Below are 15,287 nucleotides of genomic sequence, written 5' to 3' on the forward strand. Positions count from 1 at the left end.
AACTACTAAACGTAAACGCGTGAAAGTACACAAAAATTGGAAGATTTTGTAGTGATGTCAAATCAAATGTTGGTATAATGAATGTATTTAGCATATAAAGCCGATGCATATATACTGAATGAATGACTTCGCAATTCTATTTTGTTGTGTTAGGCTTAGCTGACTGCTGACTTCACTTAAATGCATGTGAATGAATTAGCAAAAATCTCATTCATATCATCCGCTGAGTGGTGACCAAGTTTTAGCAGCCTTTTACGTATAATGTCTTCACTGGATTTTTATAAATTGTAAGATTCTCAAGTTGACTAAATAGTTTTTTGGGGAGCGTTTTAGAAGCACTTTTCAGCTTTTTCGTTAATAACAATTTGAAATTTTGTGAAATTTTATTAACGAAAAGCTGAGAAGTACTTCCTGAAAGCTCTCCCAAACACTACCTAACTAGCATCACATATCCATGTTAGGCAAGGAGTACTTGAGAAAAGTGAGGGTAACTACAAATTTTTTTTTCTCGTCGGAGGCGTGGCATAATCGAATTAAAATCAATGCTACACTTATCAAAGTTACGGACACACTTGATTAGTTGGTGTCTGGTACGAAACCTCGAACAAAAATTTAATTTGAGTTTAATTTGGACAATCTGGAAAAAGGAACATGCTAAAACTCTCTTTCTGGGGTGGGTTCCAGCAATAGTATTACACCTGCTATACAACAGTAAACTATAAAATTACAATACTTTTAGTTGATGTGTGAGAGGCCCCTTCAGTTGCCGAAGAACAGGAAGGCAATATCAGGCAACGCCAACAGACGAACCCAGTGTTTGAATCTGCAAAACGAATCGATTTTTTCAACTTCATGTGATGAATGAAATGATCAGTACTAGATGTTTACACTTTGGAAAAATAATAACAAATTTGCACCTTATTCACAAGCAAGTTCACTTGCTCTCTGTACATCTCTTTTACATCCGCAATATCGGCACGAAGCTCTTCCAACTTCACATAATATCCAGTTTTACGGGTTAGAACCAAACAGCTAATAAAAACCAGAGAATTTAACATGCCCAATGCAGAATCTTAGAATCACTAATGAAGTGTTCGCCCCTCACGGAAATAAAGTATGAGCAACTCTAGGTAGTTTTAGTCACTATCACACGTATCAAGGGCGTGCAAGATTTCACGTTAACGTTCTTTTGGTTGCCTTCTGTTGTTAACTATAACCATTGGCTGGGGTAAAAGAAAAAGGAAAAGGTATACCCTGTGCAGCTGTGCTCGAGGGTATCTATTGGGAGGTAGGAGCAGACCCTGAAGAGAGGACCCCTGTTGTAAGCAACTGAGCAAGGACAGTCGCTCACCGCCTCTCGATGAAGAAATTTCTCAATTATTCCTAAAATCTTCAAACAAAATTACATTGGATCACCTCCTCATTTAACAAAATTTTCAAGTTTCACGTTTAATAGTTCTCCATCCACCCCAACCAAATTCTTGGGTCGACGGTTGACCACCATCGAGAGGTGCGAGGAAGGTAACATGTAACCACCACATCATTTTTAAGCAGGGGGGGCTATTTTCTAGACTTGAATCAGTTCATTCTAATGCAGTAATGCCAATGTTTTAAAAATTTTGGCTAGGAAGGAGAAAATGAACTACCTCTTCATCACGCTCCCCCATCAATTCCAGTGCTGCAGAGTGTCTTCGTCGAAGCGCTTCTAGTTCTGCTCGTATTCCAGGAAGAGCAGCTGCTTCGGCCTGTAGCTTTTCACACTGCAACATGTAAAACAAATCCACGGGTAAATATGCACCCCCATAGAAATTAGAAATGGAGAGGGCTAATAATATCATACTTGAATCATTGTTACAGTTAAATTTCCTCAAGTAGCATATATTATTTGTGACATTGCAACATGCAAATCAAGTAGGTAGCTTGTAAAAAAAAAGGGTAGATATCCTCTAGGTGTCAAGAAAGCCCACAAACCTACCTGTGCAGTCATTTTAACCAACTCCTCGGCCAGAGAGTCGCGAATAGATTCCATAGATCCCTGAAGAGGATAAGAAACCATGATTTTGGCGCTTGTAACATCAACATGAGCCATGTTACTCCACGGATTTGAGTAAATTAATTTCAATGAGTCAGAAACTAACCAATCTAGACATATAAGACGCAAGCTCCCCCTCCTTTTGGCGTAGGGCAGCTTCAAAAGTACTTGATGTCATGCTCTTCATATAATATGGACTCATGGTACCTTCTAAAACACTTCTACGTTCAGCAAAATTCTCAGACGAGTCCAAAGTTGATTGTAGAAAATAGCTTTCTTCCATACTGCTCAAGCTGCTTGCACTTGAAATCTTGCGAGACAAGTTTCCTGTTAAGGTAGATTGTCATGTGCAGCAAGCGGATAAACATGCGAATCGATAGAACACATGGGAGATGAAATACCATTTTCAAATGCAGCTGATTTCTGTCTTGGTATGAGGATTTGATCAGGTACAACAGAAGATGGAAGGCGAGCAGCCCGTTCCTGTTCCAAGCGAGTAGTTTTTTCTCTCTCCAGTTCCTGTGACATTATTAATGAACTTACTCAATAAACTAGTACATTATCCATAGAACTATAACATGAGAAGATTAATCGCATGGACGCATTTGGCTGAAATGAATGGAAAAACAAAATTTCACACATGCTACCTGTTGCAGAAACTCTTGATGCATCAATGCTTCATGCAAGTCATCCTTGTGTTTTCTCCTGAGTTCACCAATTTCTTCTTCAAGCTGTTTAATGCGGCCTTCACGAGTGTCAGATTCCTCCTTTAAAGCGAGATATTCCTGCCTATTTTCAGCTGCCCTCTGTCTCTCCTTCTCAAGAGATCTCGTTAGCTGCGTCTGCTCTGCTCTAAGGCATGATAGCTACAAAATATTCATGGCAGACATGATTACTAAAATAAGACGTACCAATAACAAATTTAAGTAAAATCATTAAAAACCTGAGCTTCAAGAACATTTATCCGCGAAAGAGTTTGTGTTAGACGTTCATTGATCGAACGCTCTTTTTCCTCTGATGCTGCAGCTTTGGCTTCTGCTTCCTGCGCAGTTAATACACAAAATTTCATTAGATGTATAAAATGCCAAATAAAAGAGAATAAGTTCCAACAGAAACCTGAAGCCGTGAGTTTAACGATCTTTCAACAGCAGCCCAAGCTTCGGCCCTTCTACCAGCAGTTTCCTGTGGTCAATAGTCAAAGCATAACAGTGATGCGTAGTAATAATAATAATAATAATAATAATAAAATAATAATAATAATAACAACAACAACAACAACAACAACAACAACAACAATAATAAAACAAAAAAAAAACAAGAAATATCACTATCAAACCTGCATAGCTTCAATCTGCCTTAAAAGAGGCCTGGTAGATTCAGGGACTTGGGTAATTAACTCCTCGCACCTACGCTCACTTGCCTACGAACAAAAAATTCTATATGACAACAAAAATTCAAAAACTTAAAAAAAAAGACATTGCATCAGAAGGAAAAGGCTACTTGATATCGCTTTTGAAGATCCTCGATGTCTCTGCGAAGCATATCTTCTCTAAAGACTTCCTGCAACAGAATAAAGGGACATATGCTTTCATAGAATTAATAGGTGAAATAGAAATTTAATATATTCATAAAAATAACCTGCTGCTCTTTTCTGCTCAGAGTTTGCCTTAATTCTTCGAGTGTTTGAACTAGCATACTTTCGCGGTCCTCAGCCTCTCTTAGACGACTTTCTACTTCAGTTCTTGCTTCAGTGTTTGCACGTGCCTCTGCTAATGCTTCAGCTTCCTTTGCTGCGTTCAGTGCATCAGTGTAGTATTCCTTTTGAGTTGCAAGTTCAGCTTGGTGTTTCTCCACTGTTTCTTGAAGCAATTTTTCAGTTTCTGTCTTATCTCTTTTCATGCTCTCTACTTTGTTCTCTTCTACCTGAGTAAAATTCAACATATAACGGTAAATTTCAAAGGCTAGCAAAAACAAAAGGCACGGAATCCCAAAAAAGAAACGGTAAAAGCAAAAGATCATATAATTAGGTATCAACTTCCATGACTGATGAAAGAATGAGCAGTGTCACCATTATAGCACAGAGAAGAGAAAAATCAATTGAATATATGGATGACCACAGCCAAGCACAATTACAACAGCGGTCAAAAACTAGAGATGACATGCATCAAAGTCAAGCCTGGGTACATCCTCCACCATTCCTATTATAACAATTATGAAAGCAGTCAAAATCGTGGATTCTGTTAGGAGAGGATGAAATATAACAACCCTAAGCATCTGGCAGTAAGCAACCCAAACATCAGTGCCAATTGCCAATGCAAGTATAAAAGTAATCAGATTCCAGTATTCTACAGGGCAGGGTTTGCAGTTTATCAACATGATAGGGATCCAATACATCGAGGGTCCAGACATAGTTGGGAAAACTATTAAGACCTGATTACCTTAGGGCTTAGAGAGAGGATAAAAATGAACAAGAAGCAGAATCATCTTAAAGTATGCAAAATAAACATAGAAAGGAAAAACACGAAAGGAATTATACAGTGCAGTCAAGAGAATCTGTGCTAGAATCAAACCAAATACAGGGGAAAATGATCTACCTGCAGCTTTGTAAGCAATCCTTTCTTCTCTTCCTCAAGTTCTCTGATCTAGCTTCCAGGAAAGTAAAGATGAAGGTATAATAGAACAGACTCATGTTAAAAATTTAAAAACAACAATATCAGGCCCAAATATAAATATCGATCATTATAGATGTGCATACCTGTGCCCTTAATTTTCTAATTTGAGATTCCTGAGCAGCTTGCTTTTTTGAGAGCTCTTCACCTAAAGTCGTGTATCATAGCATGGGGAAATTAGAATCAATTTTCAGGTTAAAATTTGAGGATCCATAGAAGTCAAGAGGACAAACATGAAATATGAGTTTTCTACAGGAAAAAACACTTCCTCATAAATTTTGAATTTGTTTCACACCAAGATTTAACGGAAAAACAAATCAATTGTTCAAAGTAAATTATCAGAACCAATTCATCAAGTAAAGAACAGAGCCAATAAGTGTGCCTTAAGATTTCGTTGGCAATCCATCCTTTACCACTGTCATTTTTTTACTACTACTAGTGTATATGTCCTCATTTCCTACTTGTAAACATGAATTAAAGCATATTAAGCCACTGGTTAATGCCTAATCACTGACTAGTGCCATGAGCCTAAACAGGAACCTGAATCCCTGCAGATCCTAGCTATCCCTGTTCTGCTTTCTACTCGACAGTAAAGTGAATGTACAGTAGTGGAAGATCCGCGACTGCACCAAAGACAACACACACTTAAAAGAGGAATCAGTAATGACGTCCAGTGTATTTACAGGAGAATATTGGTTCAGGTGAGGCCTTGGTTCCAATTAGTGAAAATGGATCTAAACCGTTCAAAGAAGTTCACATCCCACCCATGCTGACAATAAAGGAGCTCTAACCTGGTTATTCGTAGTTTTCTTCAAACCATCCTGCCTAAATGAAGTTTTTGTTTTTAACAAATTAGAAAGGTATGATAATCCCGAAACAATAACCAGCCATCATAGAAATCAAACTAATGACCTTCAAACTTCTCAACCATTTTTTTCACATCGAACAACTTTTGGGTTGCTTTAAAAAAAAATTCTTCTTTTGGATGAATGTGATGAGAGACATGAAGACACGGGCAACATTGATCCAGAAAGGCCCATGGGCTTGTCCTTTCTTCCGGTACATACTTGTCTGATAGTGGGGCTTTCTAGATCAATGTGGCCAATGTCTTCATGTCTCGCATCAGAATGCTTAATGAAGAAAGACTTTTCTGGCTAAAAAAATCAATTAAAATATATCGCCTAATATACAAATCGGAGTAACTTGAATTGGACAAATGCTGGTTAACTACAGCACGACTGCAGGTTTATTTTTGGGATAAGAACTATGTTATGCTTGTTCACCTTCGGCCATCACTTGGCTGATTATTTCATCCTTTTCCTTCAAAAGAGCAGCAGCATCACTTTTTTTATTCTGTTCTCTACGCAGTGTATCCCTCTCCTTAGTGAGAGCATACACCTGAAAAAATACGTGAAACACTCGAATTAATCACATCTACCGAATAAGTCGGCAACATAAAGACACTGTTGAAGTCACGAACCCAATAAATCAACCAAAATTCAGTACGCTGATAGCTGTTCAATAAGAGATTTTAATATCCCTATGCAATATCAGCACTTTAAATTGAAACGGAAACCAATAAAAAGAAAAATACCAAATTACCAATGCATGCCTACTCATCAGGATTCTACATTTAAATTGAATTTTTTTATAACTACATTGCTACTTGTAATTATAAAGATTCATATCATTGATAAGATTCTATAGTTTATAACCAAGCTCGCCTTTCCCAGAGAAGGAAAAAAAGTAATTTATTACCAGGATAGGTGGTTAGATTTAAAAACGGCTAACATGCCCTGATTAAAATAATGCATAAAAGAACTTCAAAGCCATATATATTGCAACGAAATCAATGATGCAGATACTGGAAGAACTTCTAAGGTTATACAAGCCATGCTTGAATTTTAAACAAGAAATAGCACCTGCGGAGTGTACCTTTCTCTCAAGTGCTGCCACCCTCTGATGATATTCCTCCCGCAGAGACTCAACTTCGGCTTCATTTGTTTTTCTCTGAAAATGCATCACCCAGTTAATAATTTTTATACAAACAAGTATCTATGTTTATGAAATATGAATATAAATGGATCAGAGCGCATTTGGGTCTTCACATATCATCTGTCCCTATAGATGCACAGATGAAAGGTTGAGATACAAAAGGAGTCCAGTATGAGTGAGACACAAAGAAAGGAATCAAATGAACACATTTAGATGTTTTATGGTAAAAGAAGTCACTACAGTAACTAACATGAAGAGGTTCAAATAAACTTCAAGCATAAGCTTATCTGCTTATGCATTCAAGCATTCTGTTATGTCCTAGCAGATTGCAATTGCTCTCCTCAAAAAGAATTCAAATGTTTCATCCACATTAATTTCTTTACAGAAGTAAATTTTAAATTGCCATGTCAAACAACCCTCTAGAATATAGCGAGTACGCACCCTCAAATCATCAACCAAATCTTTTAGCTGCTCATTTTCATTCATCAGCTTTGCAATTTCATCAGCCTTTGCCTGGAAGGAAACAGTAAAAAACAATCAGATTCACATTTTCTCGAGTGTTATAGAAAAAACTGGTTCTCACAGGCAGGAATCTTAACAAGGAAATAACTATGTAAATTACTGTAAATCTGTATACAATTTATTGTGTACAGATAAAAGGTTCAAGTAAACTATGAACGACAATTGATGACTACATGCCACATGATGGCTATCAAAGGAACGTGATAAAAATATAAAACATAGTAAAACAATGGAGAAAAATAATCCTTCCATGAGTCCATCTACGCACAGTAACAGTACTAAACCCATTTAACTAAGCGCTTTTCTTGAGACACTCAGATTTTCACTCAGTAAAACTAAATCTATGACAGCAAGCCTGTTATATTTTGATGCATCTCTTGAACAGATAGGCCCCACTATTTTCTACATGCTAAAAAATCTAATGGCAAGAGAGACGCAATGGTTGTACTCCAAAGATAAAGCATCACAAATTTAAATACCTGAGCTTGTCTAGCAGCTCCTTGCAATGCAGTTTCCATCATTTTCATTTCCTTCTTCACTTTCTCCAGTTCAGCTACAGAGTTAGTAACATCAGAAGAGTTGCTTCCAGTGCTCAAACGTTCTTGTACGTCAGTATCATTCACTGAGTTCTGCTTTAACTCAGTTGGTTTAGCAATAGGGTTAGCAATAGTCTCAAAGGCTGATTCTGATGCCTCGGCATCAGTATGCTGTAAAATGGTCGAGTTCTCTGCAGAATCGTCTCCAGCATCACTAGTTTTAACAGGAGAATCAGAAGCAGACGATTCTCTGCGTTCAATTAGGCCTTCAGGTGACATATCCAGAGCTGGAGATGAAAAAACTTGAGCGACATCTTCTTGTGCCTTCTGTTCATCTACTCTCTCATGCAATTGAGCATTATCTTCCATTTTAGGCACAGATGCAGTAAGTTCAACTTGATCTATAGAACTTGTTGCTGCTGGTTGTTCCGACTCCAAAGAAGACGTTGATTCTACTTCTAATATCTCCTTCTCCTGAATTTTTTTTGAAGATTCAGTTTGTATATGCCCGGATATTTGTTCAGAAGCTTCAACAAACGTCGTAGGTGAAACCCCCTCTTCTTCATCTTGACCTGCATGGCCATGAATGTTATCTTTTTGCTCCTCGCTGCTATACTTTATTTCCTCCACTGGTTCTGCATCTACACCTGCTTTTTTTATTTCTTCATTTGCTACTTCTACGGAATCGTTCGCAGAACCATCATCCTCAACTTCCTTATCCATTAAGGGAGGCGTAGGCTCTAAGGAATCAGGCTGTTCTGATGATGCAGCAGTGCTCTCCTCACCTTTTTGCCCCATAAATCCCATGATGGGCTCAAATAATGCCTTCCGATCTGTCGCGGAAGGCCATAATGCGCCTGATGCTGTAAAGCAGAAATTATTGGTAAATATTGTTTTGATCAGCACATATTCTCCACAATGAACATAGAGATACAATTGCATTAGAATTACCTTCATGATCTTTATAACTCAGAGAAATTTTCAAGAATCTACCTACACGTACAATCATATATGTGGATACTAACAACAGACAGAAGCCATCATTTTCCTAAAAACCTCTTAATTTCTAGAAGGACCAAAAATTATGATATAGGTATTGGTCAAGACGAGTACCACTTAGGAAATCACGACATCCAAGTCAACATCCTGGTTGGCAGCAAGATCAACGAAGGTAACGCAACAGAATTGGCATCACGTGCGCTCTCAAAGTTTTGCCACGGTCTAAAAGCTATTGAATTTATTTAAAAAAACTCATTTCTGTAACATTTTGTGTTGACTTCGTACTGAGAGCAAACATAATTGTGGGGTATGGACTATGGATACATTCTAACAAGCATCTTAACTCATCTCCTCACACTCTGCACTACTTCCAAATTACCAATTATTATTCAATCTCTAAATTGCTTAGCTGAACCCCCATCACTGTAGGTTTTGTGACACCTTTTGGTGAATGCAAATTACAGGTATTCTAAAATTATTAGACAATTCTCAAACTTTTCCACGAACTTACCAACATCAAAGTAACTGAGCATAGATTCCAGTTCCACAACGCTCAAACATCAAAATCATTGTAAATCACATCCAAGAATTCTATTTGTAAATCTAAGGCGAGCAAAAGTTATTATAATCGAAGAATACACATGCAACAAAAGAAAACAACAGTACCTTCATTGCCGCTACTGGTAGCATCTGATTTCTCCTCGAGCCCAAGGGCACTATCAAAATTCTTCTCGATATTTTTAACACTCTCACTCAGCTTATTCACCGCCCCTGCAAAATCCGGGAAATTCCCCAACGAAACTTTCCCACTAAACCACGCCATTTTCACAATCACCCAGCTTGATCCAACGCTAACCAATTATCACATACCCCGCATATGCAACAAACCCCTACCAGATTAATCAAAATCCATTAGTAAAACCACCCGCGTGCTCAATTAAGCTCGTTTCTCAAAACAAAAGCTCAAATACGAAATTTTGCAAATTTTTTAGATTTGTGAAACGATTAATAGCTTGATTGTGAGATGATAGAAGCTTTCAAACCTTGAAGATCCGTGATCTGCAATGGGAATGAAAAGGGATCGATTTGAGCTAGGATTTGGATTTGGATTTGGATTTGGAAGAATGAACAATTATGTATATGACCTGAATTGTGTAACTCTGAGAATCTCTGTGTAGTCTAGGATGCAATTTCATTATAATTATAATTTTATGATGCAATTAATTAATTTAATAATTATTTGAAATAAAAAAAAAACTTTTCTAGCACAATAAAATTATTTTAATTTTTTTTATAAATTCAAGTATCTTGCTATTTAATTACAACTTCTTTAATAACGATTTTTAATTAATTTGGTAAAAATCAAAATTTAATTACGTTAATATATATGTAATCTTTCGTTTTTAAAATTTTAATCTTATTTTTATCTATATTTTAAATTTGAATTGTATCTTCATCTGATTTTTAAATTTTTTAGATAATTTATTACACTTAATAAATAAATATATTACATAATCATGTATAGTGTGTAGAAGAGCACTAATTTTTAGTAAATATCTCTAATTTTTTAAACTTACTAGTATTTCACCCGTGCGATGCACGGATTTATATCTTGTGTATAATATAAATAAATTGGATCAATTGAAAATATTGACAATAAAATTAAAATATAAATAAATTTAATTTTAAAATTAGTAATAAGAATAATGTTAAAAAATACTTTTTAAAACTACAAAAATTCTTCAAACAAAAATATGTCGTGCGATGATAACAAATAGTAAGAATGAATATTTGAACGAATAATTGAAATATATATCGTATAATTAGAAATTAAACAAACAATTATCTTATAAATTTTGAAAAATTTCTTTAAATACAACGTTTGTTGTTGAATTTTTCTGGTTGGTCTTACCATCGCATATCAAGATTTTGAAACCCTTATGGTTGCATGTATGCGGGTTCCCTGAAAGTGAGAAAAAATATAACAAATCGAAGTTAGATTGATGATAAAAATAAATCACAAAAGGTTTGCGATAAAAAAAACTTTAGGAATTTCATTGTCGGATCTTTCTTGTTTTTATTTGAAGGTAGATCGTAACAACGTACTAATCGTAATTTCAGTGCTCAATGTCAGCCTGAAATATTTATTTCGCGAATAACTTTGAACAAAGGTGTCATTTGGCGTGTACCGAGTGGAGACTATGTTCTAATTATTTGATTGAAGTTGAAAATATAACTATATTTATACAATAATTGTGTTCAACTCAATATTGAAAATGTTTTATATTTATGTTATTTTTTTCTTGATTTTATAGTATTTAAAAACGGGCCGAAAAGTTATTAGTGATTGTATATAGTTTTTAATTACGGATTTATAGATGCAAATATTATGTAATTTTTAATTACATGAATATTGTGATTAAGTTTGGAATTAGATTTTTTTTAAAGATTTCTCATTAATAAAAATATGCCAAATATAAAATAATTGATTTAATAATTTGTAAAAGTATGATTTTTTAAAACATTAATTTTTCCAGCTTTGTTTTCAAAATTTTTATTTTTCGAATCTTAGTTTGGATTTAATTCTAAATGTTTATTTATGATTTTTAATTTTTTTTTTAAAGCAAAAATTATCAAATGAATGTTGAAATCAGATAATAATTTGAAATCAGAGAATAATGTAAATAATCTTGTGTAATTTTAAGTGGATATATATGTATATAAATAGATGCAAATATTATGGAATGTTTAATTTGAATATTGTGATTTAATTTCGTAATCAATATCGAAAATATTTTATATTTTTGTTATTTTTAGACTTTATAGTATTTAATTACGGGCTGAAAATCATTAGTGATTTTGTAGATTTTTATTTACAAAATTATATGTATATATATGTATATACATAAAGATTAAGGAATTATATATTTTTATATTAACATATGTAAATATTCATACGTAATTAAACATTGTTGTATATTTTTCGGAATGATGTTTATATGTCTATATATATATGTTTATATTCATAATAAATTTTTTTGAATCTTTGGAATTTTTTTAAAATGTCAATTCATGTTTTTTAAATGTTTTTGAAAAAAAAATTATAAATGAAATGCAAAATCAGGTAATATTGTAAATAATCTTGTGAAATTTTAAATATATATATATATGTATATAAATATACGTAAATATTATGTAATTTTTAATTACATACTATTGTGATAAAATTTGGAATTAGAATTTTTTGTAAATATTTCTCCTTAATCAAAATATACGACATGTAAAGTAATTAATTTAATAATTTGTAAAAGTATTATTTTTTAAGTACAATCTTTCTAACCGATTTTGTTCTCAACATTTACATTTGTCAAATCTTAGATTGGATTTTAATTAAAATGCTTATTCATGATTTTTAAATGTTTTTGAAAGTAAATAAATATTAAAAAGAGATAGCTTAAATCAAATGACTAATGAAAATAATTCTGTGTAATTTTAAATGTATATATATGTATATAAATAGATGCAAATATTATGAAATTTTTAATTACATGAATATTGCGATTTAATTATGAAATTTTTTATTTTCGATTTTAGCAACACGGTTTTGACGGGATTTTGCCAAAAATGTCAAAAACTCCACACACACACACACGCGCGCGCGCGCACACACACACACACACAGATATATATATATATATATATAATCACAATATTAAAACATCCAATCAAATTTTAAAATTTGAAATATCTAATCAAATATCATATTTTGAACCAAAATTATAATATATGTGACATTAGTGAATTTTTTTTTATATACACATATATGTAAAATTAACTAAAATTAAATTAATAATATTTCAAAAAATTATTTTAAATTTTATTGATAATATTTATTTATTCAAATTCGTAATGAATAATTAAATTATTTATTATTTATTTTGTTATTATTTGTTCAAATTTATATATTTTATTATATTGTTATAATTATCTATTGTAACGATAAAAAAATATCTATGATAATATTTATTATGTTTATCAAGTGTGTAATATAATAATAATATTTTAAAATCATTATACTTACATAAGGATATATATTTTAAACCAAAATATTAAAACATCTAATTAAATTTTAAAATTTGAAATATCAAATCAAATATCATATTTTGAACCAAAATTATAATATATATATATATACCATTAATGAATTTTTTTATACAAATATATGTAAAGTTTACTAAAATTAAATTAATAATATTTCAAATAATTATTTTAAATTTTATTGATAATATTTATTTATTTAATTATTCAAATTTGTAATGACTAATCAAATTATTTATTACTTATTTTGTTATTATTTTTCATATTTATAATTATTATGTTATAATTTTATATGATAATGATAAAAAAATTATCTATGATAATATTTATTATGTTTACCAAGTGTGTAAATATAGTAATATTATTTTAAAATCAATATACTTACATAAATATATGATAACTCTTATGAATATTATTATTTTTTAAATTTATCTCAATTATTGATAAATAATAACAAAATAAATGATAAACGAAAAATAAAAAACTTTCATTTGAATTTTTTTTTAAATTTAATGAAATATCTTGATTCGATGCAAACATTTTTAGTTATTTTATATTATCAAAAATCTTAATTTAAATTTTAATATAAATTTGGAAAGTTTTGAAATTAATTTTAGATTTGGTAAATGTATATAATTAATGTTAAAAATTATTTCTTTTTATAGTATACATATTTTGGCAGAAAAATACTATTTTTAGTAAAAACTCTGTTTTTATATATATATAGATTTATTATCAAGATAATTTAACAAGAAAATATTAGATCTTTATCGAATAAGTTTCTAGATATTAAAATTTAATGAAATTAGTTTTCCAAATATAATAATTTTACTTTATTATTTGGATATATATATATATATTCTTTTGAAATTAATTTGGATATATATAATTGATGCGGAAAATTGTCGGCAAAATGGGGGAAAAATTAAAGGTAAATGATTTAAAAATCCCTGCCAACCCTTCAAACTTTATAACTTCCTAACCACAATTTTTTTTTATTTCAAATCCCCCCATTTTTGAATTAAATATTATTTAGTAACTAATCCTTTGTACGTGACATTGTTAACCTATCGAACCAGTCCCAGTCATGCAAGACTATCAGTTACGCAAGGTTTCCAGCCGATATACTCCGAATTAGGGTCCAACATTGTAAGACCCAGAAAATATGAATATTAAGTACGAAATTAGAGATTTACATTTCGTATTTGGAAAATATTCAATTTGGAATTTATGAAAATTAGAGATATAATTTCCGAGCCAAAAGTATTTAATTTGAGAATTTACGGATATTTGGGAATTAAATTCCGGGATTCTTATATTAAAATAATAAATATTCTAATTGAATATTTATGAGATTAAGATTTAAATTTCGAGTTTTGGAAATTAAAGAGGATTTAGTTTGAAAAAGAAACTCGAGCAGGGATCAATTTGCAAATATTGAGAAGTTCAAGGACTAAAATACGATTTTAATTTGAGAACATTTAATTTGAGAATATTTGGAGTTTATAATGAAATTCTCATATTTTTAAATTATTTAGGATTGAAATTGAATTAAATCGTTTGTCTGGGGAATGATTTGCAATTTTTCCAAAGTTGAGGGCCAAATTGCAATTAGGCATGTGAGTGGGATCACACGTGTGATACATATATGAATTGGTACAACCAATTCATTCCACTCAGCTGAATAAACGAAGGGGAAACAGAAACATTGAAGAATGAGCTTTCATGCCGTTTCTTTTCATTTCAAAAATTGTAGAATTTGATCCGGCCGGTAGAATTTCGAATTGATCGTATAATTGCGATCACGGCTTCGAGTGCTACACTCTGACGTAAGTTTGGCTAAATTTTGAGATGTTTTAATTTTGAAGATATTGTTAGAATTAAGATTTGATTGTATAAATGTGTTATAGTATATACGACGATAGTATATTTAAGTTGAATCACGAAAAAATCGTCGTTTGGGCATGTTTATCAATTTTTGAATATTTTTGATAATTCTGTTTTTTGGGAGCTGCATATTTCGAAATTTAAGGATGATTTTAAGTATGATGTTGGACTTAGATGATTGATATGATGATATTAATGTATTTGGAAATATCAGTTTCGATCCGTTACGCCGCCGAATTGAAGATTGTGAATTGATATGCAATTCTGAAAATAAGGGGCTTCCATTTTCGAGATTTAGCTGTTAAGTTGATGATGATATGTGATTTAGAATGTTGTTTGAATGATGTTTAATTGTTAGTATAGTTGGTTTCGAATTGATATGCCGTCGAATGAATTTTCGGTTATTGGAACAAGATTTGAAGTTGATGAACTTTGATGAGTAGAAAGGAATTTGAGGAATTAATATTGAGCTATGTTCTATGACATTTCAAAATAAGCTTGAAGGACATCGAAGTCGAGTCGACGAGTTCGAATTGATTGAAGTTGATT

General features: G+C 32.0%; 1 protein-coding gene across 1 annotated transcript; it reads right to left on the minus strand.

Moving 5' to 3' along the window:
- Window positions 1–531: 531 nt before the first annotated feature.
- Window positions 532–9,923, minus strand: LOC140894762 (golgin candidate 5). The gene is made up of 20 exons (XM_073303373.1): window positions 9,797–9,923; window positions 9,420–9,643; window positions 7,698–8,617; window positions 7,138–7,209; window positions 6,637–6,711; window positions 5,985–6,099; window positions 4,788–4,849; window positions 4,627–4,674; window positions 3,671–3,955; window positions 3,533–3,592; window positions 3,369–3,452; window positions 3,149–3,214; window positions 2,976–3,074; window positions 2,680–2,898; window positions 2,434–2,551; window positions 2,139–2,359; window positions 1,976–2,035; window positions 1,647–1,760; window positions 918–992; window positions 532–823 (listed from the first exon to the last, which is right to left on the minus strand). Exons 2-20 carry the CDS (start codon window positions 9,574–9,576, stop codon window positions 788–790), a joined length of 2,886 nt encoding a protein of 961 aa, XP_073159474.1. The 5' UTR covers window positions 9,577–9,643; window positions 9,797–9,923; the 3' UTR covers window positions 532–787.
- Window positions 9,924–15,287: the final 5,364 nt, after the last annotated feature.

Source organism: Henckelia pumila, chromosome 4, assembly GCF_033568475.1.
Source record: "Henckelia pumila isolate YLH828 chromosome 4, ASM3356847v2, whole genome shotgun sequence".
In the NCBI taxonomy this organism is placed as follows: domain Eukaryota; kingdom Viridiplantae; phylum Streptophyta; class Magnoliopsida; order Lamiales; family Gesneriaceae; genus Henckelia; species Henckelia pumila.

Excerpts from the sequence above, each read along its gene's own strand:
- LOC140894762 (XM_073303373.1), bottom strand. The coding sequence starts at position 9,576 with ATGGCGTGGTTTAGTGGGAAAGTTTCGTTGGGGAATTTCCCGGATTTT. Across the intron at positions 6,100-6,636 it reads TGGCAGCACTTGAGAGAAAG|GTGTATGCTCTCACTAAGGA; the intron begins GTACACTCCGCA and ends GTATTTTTTCAG. Across the intron at positions 3,215-3,368 it reads GGCAGATTGAAGCTATGCAG|GAAACTGCTGGTAGAAGGGC; the intron begins GTTTGATAGTGA and ends TATTGACCACAG.